The 9649-nt window shown below is 38.0% G+C and overlaps 1 protein-coding gene across 1 annotated transcript; it reads right to left on the reverse strand.

The window, feature by feature from the left end:
• Positions 1-254: 254 nt before the first annotated feature.
• LOC131029681 (probable galactinol--sucrose galactosyltransferase 6) lies at positions 255-7795 on the reverse strand. The gene is made up of 15 exons (XM_057960273.2): positions 7135-7795; positions 6758-6984; positions 5224-5314; positions 4903-4951; positions 4722-4813; positions 4265-4354; positions 4010-4144; positions 3466-3870; positions 3199-3340; positions 3018-3085; positions 2571-2705; positions 2218-2432; positions 1978-2066; positions 626-932; positions 255-467 (listed from the first exon to the last, which is right to left on the reverse strand). The coding sequence occupies exons 1-14, from the start codon at positions 7593-7595 to the stop codon at positions 651-653; spliced, it is 2481 nt and encodes an 826-aa protein (XP_057816256.2). The 5' UTR covers positions 7596-7795; the 3' UTR covers positions 255-467; positions 626-650.
• Between the last annotated feature and the right edge of the window lie 1854 nt (positions 7796-9649).

Genomic DNA, 9649 nt, shown 5'->3' on the forward strand with positions numbered 1-9649 from the left:
TGACAATATAATTATATTTAGTGAAGTTTGTTTTTCAAAAAATAATAATTTAAAAATCAACAATATAATTTTATAGGAGATGATTTTATTGAAGGTATAATTAATTTTCATATTAGTTTATGTTATGATCATATTTAAAATCAATGAAATAACAACAATTTTTTTTTAATAAAAATGTTTGAATAAGACTTACATTATTGAAATAATTGAAATTTAATACTTACTTATTTCCAACATAGATCAATAACAAAATAGATAAATAATTTTTTCAATTATTAAAAAATAAAATTAATTATAATTATTGTTACTTAATTGTATATGATAATTTACCATGTAAATAAACTAAATTGCATCTAATCTGCCTTTGGCAAGAAAAAAATATAAACCACATTCTTTTCCGATTTGAAGTAATCTTCAATCAAATTGGGTTTTGTCGCTTCTGAATTTTGCTCCCAATTTAGCTGGACCTGCACATCAAATCGGTCTTTATCATTCGAAAGATGCTTATTGAACAATTTAGAACCTTCTTTTTCTTCTAACTTTTTCCTTCCAGATTAAGCAGTCCATGCCCATTGTCTTAGAATTTCAGTTTTAAGATGAAAGCAAGGAAGTGACAGTAAATCACCAGAATGCTTGGGTGGGAGCAGTGTTTAGAAGTCTACTGTGACATTCCAGAGATGGCCTTCAATGGGTTGTTGCAACATTAGAGAAATTAGGCCAGATTCAGGATCATATGAGAAGTCTGTCACCGCAGACTCCACCAGACACTTTGTTGGCCTTGTCGAAGAATATGCACCAAATCTACCACACCCATGAATTTTCATCTTTGCTGTTTGTGATTCCGCTTCATATTCTAATGTGCGGAGAGCTCCTCCAGCATTGAACATGTCAATCAGGCCCAGTGGAGCAAACGAAATGTCCTTCCTTAAATTCTGCACAACACAGACACCACCATCAATATGATTAATTATTATTGCAGCAAATGCAATCTCAGATATAGCAGGTGTGTTCAACAAGCGTTTAAAACTTCATTAGCATGATCTTGCTTAAAAAAATCCAATTTCTGGTTGTGTGCTCAGTGGAGTTAGGATCTTTAATGTCATTTGTCTTGGATTGGAGATCTCTGTATAGGTATAACCAAGTGTTTATTGCACCTTGTTTACGGTGTAGTATGGGTAACTAGCAGCACAGTTACTAGTCATTTTCATGGGGTTTTTCTATGGACCGCTCCCACCCCTGTTATAGGCTTGTGTAGATGTGGATGCAGAGCGTTGTCCCGTAAGCTCATCGTAAATTAATGCAAGCCGACTCCAGACATTGAAAGTAAAATCAGCACACTTAAGGGATAATCTGAAAATGGCAGCTATTGTTATTTACGGCATAAGGATCAAGCCTTGCCTACAAAATCATTTCTTAGGTCTAGAGTGAGGCTTATATACCCAACTTTTCTGATTGAACCTCCATTCTGACATGCAGTTTCTATGGTTGGTCAGGTTTTATTGGAACACTTAGCTTGAAGAGAAAGGAAATGCATTAAAATCCTAAAAATCAGTGTGTAATGAGAAAAACCCCAGCTGTCTGTTGCAAGTCATTTAAGGTTGTGATATTTCGTTTCCAAACTCGCTAGCCCTGGGGTTTTCTCCAAAATTTAAAAATGTCTCTTTCCTAAATGTAAAAGTAATTTCTGTACAATCACTATACATAACGTGGGTAACTTGCCCTGCCTCCCATTTGTCTGGTTGGCTTTGGATTCATATCTGTGTAAGAATTGAGGTATTTTACTTAGTTATAAGTCTGCTTTGTTTGCAGTGAATCAAAGAGCAATTATCTTCTGGGATTGACTATGTAGTATTTTAAGGTTCTGATGTTTCTGGCCACGCTGCTGGACCTAGCATCAGGTGTTTTTGTTCAAGAATAATTGGATTAACCCTGACAATTACATTAAGTGACAAACTAAGGAATACAAGGATCTCTAACCTTTATTGGTGTGATGGTATAAACCTCATACTCCAGTACTTCAAGGGTAACTGTTAATGATGTGCTCTTTTGTAGAAGCACAAGTCCACCTGAAAACCCAGGGATTAAAAGAGATTAACAACTTTTCACTTGAAACTTCTATTGATTCGAGTGTCATCATAAATGAGCAACTTTTCACTTGAAACTTCTATTGATTCGAGTGTCATCATAAATGAGTCTGTGCATGAAATATGACCACACCTTTGTGGGAATAAACTGCACACAAGCCATCCCAGTTACCCACTGTGGCATCTGCTAATAAATGCACATCTTGTGGACGGATGTTTTGTGAAATCCTTTCGGGATTTTTATCATGATATACACTCTTCCTTTCTTCTTGGCTCCAAGCAGCGCCTTGGCAATTGAAAACTCCCAAAATTCCTGTGTATTTGTTCATGTTCCATATCTTTAATAGACTGCAACCAAAAGATTTTCAGAATCATATTTTCATTTTATTATCCAAAATTTAAATCTGTGTCATCTCTTCTCATTCTATGCTTTGAAGGTAGGTATTACCAAAATAAAATTCTGTTTTCAAACCTTGAGACACCTACCTCTTTCCATCACGAAGGGGGTCAACAAACAAACAATCATGAGTTGGTCGACCGGGCAGGAGTGCTCGCAATACAGAACCATCTGGGAGAACAAGCTTTCTCAATAATTGAAAGTTGTGATTCCCAGGCTTGTCGCTGCAAGACCAGCAAGAACAATTTTATTTTGGCATTTGCACTCTCAAGTTCTCAAACCAACTTCCTGGTAGTTAGTTTCCACAATCGACTGGTCAAGGCAAGTATTAGTTATGCTACATTATATTTCCCCTTTGGAATACTGAACAAAAAATACTTATAGGCAATCAGCAATCAAAATCCAACATCAGAAGATAATGAATTCTATAAATTTATAGGAATATGCATTCTATATGTTCAGGAAATATTAAAATAAAACATGAATGTCCACTTTGTAGACAAACTATTGAATGTAACAAGTGAAAATATCTGTACCTGACATATATAGGGCAGCCACCGATAGCCCGGGCAGCAGCATGGTATTCTGCAGCTGAGTGAAGACTCTGGAAACATTGTTATTGAACTTATTACGAATTAGCGGTATAAAGATGAACTTGTTTTAAAAACTAGAATGAGGTCAATGATTCTGAATTGATTAGGTTAGTAAATGAATTACCTGGAACATATCCCAATCTGGTTGCATGAACTCTCCAAGGAAGATGCTGTTGTATGAAACTGAAACAATGTGAATGGTGTGGGATAACGGGTTTCTTGGATAGAAATCATCTGAAGCTCTTACAACTGCTGTCTGCTTTGAACTGAAAGTTATTAAATAGAAAAGATTCTATTTAAAAAAAGCCTCTGGAAAGTTCTAATTCATCTTTCGAAACGATGTAGCAAACTTATTTGTTTAGAAGTAAATGAAGAAGATGGGCACCCTTACAAATAAAGAGCATCTGTGCTATGACTCATGCATGCTATGCCTCCATTATCTGGGAAGTTCTGAGCAATAGACTTATTCAATGCCTGGTGGTACTGCCTAGAAATTGAAACTCTGCCTCCAAAACCACTACCAACAGTCTCAAGAAGACTCTGAACATCGACTTTCACACCATCAACTCCAGATGCTGCAAGGTAGCTGTGTAAGTCACTGTAGAACTGGAACACTCTTTCAGGATTCATAAGGCCAATTCCTTGAACAGAAAGGCTATCTGTTTCTGGCATGTATTGGAAAGAATCTGGAGTAGATGCAGGGTACTGCATTGTAGAATCATAGCTTTCCATATCAGCAATTCCTGGTTGAACTCCTCCCCAGTATCCTGCAAGTGCATGCCATACATATACGTACCTGCATAGTAAAGGATATCAAAGCTTATAAGCATACCCAGCGATTTTGGGGCATTGATATCACCTGTTTTTTGTTTGACCAACCATATAATAACCATAACAACTTCTATCATCGTTTTTCATATGTTGCAGTTACTTACTTCAAATTGTACTTTTCTTTGGCTATTTGGACAATATTCTGAATGCCCTTGGCTGGATCTTCTGACCTTTGGCTGCCTTCAACGCCAATTTGAAATTTACTATTCTCTTTTATGTGATTTAAGCGGCTGTAAGGCCTGAAGAGCAGGAAAAACATTTTAAATAGAAAATATTTTGATTCCATTCAGCTATTCCTATATTTTTAAAGGTACGAGACTTTCCCTATTTCAAAAGTTTATCCAGTAGAATTCTCTTACATCTTATCACGGAACAGTTCTGGTTTTTGAACAGATTGCCAACCATCATCTATGATAATAAACCGTGGCGGTGTCCCTCCCTCTGACAGACTGAAGTACATAAACATTAGTTAAGGTGTGTTCAAAATTTCCAGTGTTCAAGATCTACAATATTTGAGAACATTTGAACTGTGTGCATGATACCATATAGACACTAAATTCCAGGAAAAAAGGACAAGAAAAAGGGAGTGATATAACAAGAGTCACAATGTTAACTTTTTAAATGTTGATACTTTCAAAGATGGATTAACTAATAGATAGGTAGAAGAGGAAAGGCGATTTGAAATTGCAAGGATTGATGTGAGGCGGAGATGTTTAGAAACAGCTGGAATGTGATAACAGAGAGTAGCGTATGGAGAATTAAAAACTACAATAGATTAAAAAGCAGGTAGTCTTTCATGTAGAAGTCAGAGAAAACCTCTTTAAGCCTTTTTCTATACCCTCTGCAGAAACGTCTTGGTAGAAGGCATCCCAGGTACACCAGCCAAACCAGTCAATTATTCCAGGCAGCTGGTCCATTTCAAAAAATATCAATGTTTTTTCTCTTTAAAACTGTTTTTTGCCAATAAGGATGCAAGAGATTGGTACTTCATATTCACCTTCTTTTCCTCCCTGTGAAGAAATGTTTGCAAATGAACTTCCATAGCCCTGTAGCATAAGTTCCATGGACATCATCGAGCATTCAAAGCCTTGATATGTGCTCACGCATTTAAATGTCTTAATAATACTAAAAATTTGTTACTGGCATTTTTCATGGTGAACAATTACTTAGATCATTCTTTATTTATTAATTTGATGTTCTACCAATTCATGCTGCCACTGATATCAAATTATCCTTGCCTAAAGGCTCACATAACACAAAAAGAGGTTGAATGCACATTCAAATATCATCTCTAAACTATTATTATTATGAAACTTACTTGACAGCATCTGCAACGACCTCAAAAGGATCTGTTCCAGTCTTGATAAATAATGAATGTATAAATGAGGATTCTTTAACGGCAGGGTCTCCTGTAAGATGAATTTGTGACAGTACAGTATTAGAAATCTGTAAATAACAATGCAGCGATATACATTAACTAAAGATAGTTATTGTGGCAAATTAGAAAAAAAGAAATGGGTTGTATGTTACACTAAACAATGTAAGTGTCAATCTAAGAAGTAGAGCCACCACCATTGAAATTTGATTAGGATGATTTTCTAAAGCGGTTCAAAATCATTCTCTCTGTGAAATATCTGTACAAGTAGGAACAACTCAAACAGGCTTCTAAACTGAAAATTCCAACCAATCCAGTTGAGCAAGTGAAGAGTGCTTAAACACTAATCTGAAACGTTGTTTTAAATGGCATATGAGGAGCAGAGAAGTTTTCAAGTTGTATGCCATAAGCATTGCCATAAACAGCGGCTAGGAGTTAGCACGATTTCTCTTTCTATAGAACACCATGCATGAAAACTTATTATACAAGCAGCAGAATTCTTAATTTTGGGCAATGTTTTTCGAATCTCAATTTGGTCTCTAAAGAAGAAGTGCCCATGAAATTTATAGAGAGGAGAGTTTGCTTATAACAACAAAATTGTATTGGATGGCTTCTGAATATTGTTTATTTTTTGAATTCACCTCCTCCATTAACCTAGGAAAATTATAATATGCTTGCATGCATTTGAGTCATTTTACCGAAGGTAACCCCTATAAAATCTATGAATTGAAAAAAGAAGAGCTACAAACTAAAAGGTAGTACAACAGGGCAATTGCATTAGAAAAGGATAGGTTATAACTTGTCACACGTGTAAAAGGATCTGGGTTTATGGTTTATAGTGCTGCTTCTTGTAGCCTTATGTGTGAGACTGGTTTGCTACATGGTTGGTACCGGAGTCTCATGCATATAGCAACTTTACCTGAATGTTCACTTCGTATTTATTCTAACTCTCCTACTCCGTGCGGCAGCAACTTAATCAGTAAGAGAATAGCAACTTGTACCCCATTCTCTCTGGTTAAATTGTCAATAAAAATAAATCTTTCTGATTTCAGCCTATTGTTGTTTAGTAACTTATTGGGATAAAGGGTGGAAAAGCCCAATGAAGAGGAAGTCCTACAAAACAGCGAAGTGACTAATCATTTCTCTTCTTGAACAGCTCCTTGGCAAAGATACCACAGCCCTTTACTCTACGGAGAGTGTGCAGTAGTCTTCAAGGCACAAGTGCCTGCACAACTAAATCGGCCAAATGCGTTGGATTTGGGTAGTAACAACATTGTAGCGCCACATAGGCAGGGTTACACGTCTTAGTCTAACATTTGATTAGTGCTGTTCAGCAATTGCTTACTTTATGAGCTGAGGCTGTTATCCAGTGGTGATTGACCGGACATTGGTACGGAGTTTAAGGGCTGCAGGGTTACTGTGACTTCTCCAAATGACACCAAATACCAAGGTTCAGCTGAATTCAAAATTTACATACCACTCTCCAAACAGAGCTGCAGCTGGTCCTTGGCATTCCCTTGCAGGCATGCTCTGAAGGAGCCTTCTATAAGAGGCAAAAACACACTGTAATACACATCATCTTCATCGCCACGGCTCTCCACCAACAAGAACTGCGTTTCATCAGGAACTTCTCTGCCAGAGGTTCCCATCTTCTGTGACATCCAAAATATGTTGAATCGAAAGCACGACAGAAACCGAAGATTTCTGCCCCAATTGACATCAAATCCATCATCAGGGTTCACAACACTTAATTTCCATTTTCAATTAATGTTAACAGCTTTACACAGTCCATATTAGTGAAATTGTAGAGCTTTCGGAGAAAACTGTGTAACAATTTCTCAAATTCAAACGTACTTGAGAGTGCCGATAGAGATCACATGTTGGCTTTCGCTCTTTGACAAATCAGCGCCTACAAACACTCCATCGAAATCCGTTGGAGTCAATTTCACGTTCCGTGGTATGTCTATCAGCAATTTGCTGGATTCAACCGACAATTCCCGTTCACCTATTCTCAATCTCCTAGTCGTTATATCTTGTGTCGAAACAGAGCATCTTGGTGTATTTCTACAGCGTCTAAATTGACCAACACAACGGTGAAAGTGCCCACGATTCTTCAACAGAGCCAATTTTAGTGAAACAAATTTGGGTGTTGTGGAATTCAACCAAGAATTTTTCTTCTGCAACGAAGATGGCGACGTCAAATGTAGTGGAGAATACACAAGCGCCGCCATTGCTAAACCCGGTGCAAGCTTCAAAACACCAATGCACAGTCTCTGTGTATTTATACTGATTGGCAAATGGCAAAACGCCCACATATATTTGGGATTTGTTTTAGTGTCAGACGATGCATCTGGCGAATACAACAACAAAGATAAGGTTGGTGTTACTCTGGCTGTGTATTCTCCACATGAATGTTAAGTCTGCTCAATTAATTGGAGATTCCACGCCATTGGAGTGATTCAGCTTTTTCTGGATTATATGCTAAGAAGGTTTCTAGATAAATCGTAAATATATGCTGTAATACAATCCACACGAAAAAGTAGTTTAATTTCGATTACTGATCACCCATTATTACCAATGTGGGAGGTGCAGCTTAAACAGGGATTGTGTGGACATGATATCACCACCAATGCTTGTGCTAGGGAGAGGAGTAATACGTGCGCGGGTTCAGAAGGTGATATAGAACATGCGCACCGTGGGTTTCACACATGACTGTTCTATTTGGCAAAACTTGCGCAACCGCACACCAAAATCACGACGGAAACAATCGCATAAATATTCACATTAAACATAACATCTTTTGGGCCATACATGTATCCATTACCAAAAAAACATAAAACATTGCATAACATTTGAAAATATTAAAACATGCATTTACGGAATAAATGTATGTCAACGTGGGCATTTTCACGTGCCACCACGTCAAAGAGTGGGCCCCTCTAACAAAATTAAAATGTCATTGTAAAACTTTTAAATATGACCAAGTTTTTGTTATGCAACCTCAACCACCAATAAAACAAGCATACCATAAACATTAATATTGCCAACACGACACGCGTGGACCCAACCGCGACCCTTCACACAACACATTTTGGCTGGTTTGGGTCCACGTCGGCGCCGCGACACCTCCTTCCCCTTGCACAATACCCAACACTCCGTCCCTGTGTATAGCCCGTCCCGTCTCCTTCATGTCTCTTCACGCCAACTCCCACCTGCAACGAGGACAAAAACCATGTAAGGCCACCATATTCCAACCAAAAACAATCAAATCAGGCTTAAATGAATTACTTCTGCAGATTCAATGGACAAACAATGCAAATTCAAATTTCAAATTCGAAACAATACATTAGAAAGGGGGAAACCACACAATCAATGTATAAAACAAAAATTCTCATCTCATTGCAAGAACCGGATTTGAACCAGATTTGAAAGAAATATAGTGCAATAGAAAAATAGAAAGCAAAAACATGGAGTGGTAAACACGCACACCAGTCGACCAGATTCAACAAAAGCACAAGGGTATTGTTCTTGTTACCATACATCTTTACGAACTGTATAAACTGTAACGTTTAATCTGAAACATTTCGAGGCATTCCCAAGCATTCCTAGAAACCATTCCCAAGTATTGACAGGCATTCCCAAAAACCATTCCCACTAAAATTTACGTATTCTGTTACTTTTAGATTAAAAACCTTGAGAAATATAATGCTTACAAAAAATGTGTCACACATACACACATATATTCATTCAGTCCCGCATTCGCTTCTTTTGCTTGGGCGAGGGGATGTAGTATTCATCGTCATCGGATTCCTCAGGAACCTTTGGTACTTCGTACCAATAACCAGTGTCATCTGCAACTCCCGCCTCACCTGCACCTCCTGACGTTTCCTCACCTGCACCACCCGACGTTCCTTCATCTGCCTTCTTCCTCTCAATGAGCCACATCTCCAGCATTGTCCATTCGAGTGTGGTTTCGACAGACCTTGCCTTGCGGTCCGCCCCCACTTCCCATCGAATGAAGAGGAAAATTCTAGGAACCCCACGACCCGGTTCTCGCTTAGGCACTTCAAACCCTAGCCCTGGAATAGCCGTTAGGACAAGTTCATCGAGATTGAGCAACCATTCATCATCCACAATTTCTTTCAACAACCATTTAACTTTCTCTAAACTTTTCCCAATCTGCCAAGCCCAAGCCGCCACCATGGCCACGATGTCCGCATTTGTTCGGTAGCGGTGATCCGTGTTCATGAAACACTCACCCAGAAATAATTTCAAGTATCAAAGAACTCTATCATCCCCGAACTTGAATATGACCTTCAACCTTTTATCGGTGATCTTGCCCCTAAAGGCCAAGTGTTGTTTCGTTGTG

The sequence above is a fragment of the Cryptomeria japonica genome, chromosome 10, assembly GCF_030272615.1.
Source record: "Cryptomeria japonica chromosome 10, Sugi_1.0, whole genome shotgun sequence".
NCBI classification, from domain to species: domain Eukaryota; kingdom Viridiplantae; phylum Streptophyta; class Pinopsida; order Cupressales; family Cupressaceae; genus Cryptomeria; species Cryptomeria japonica.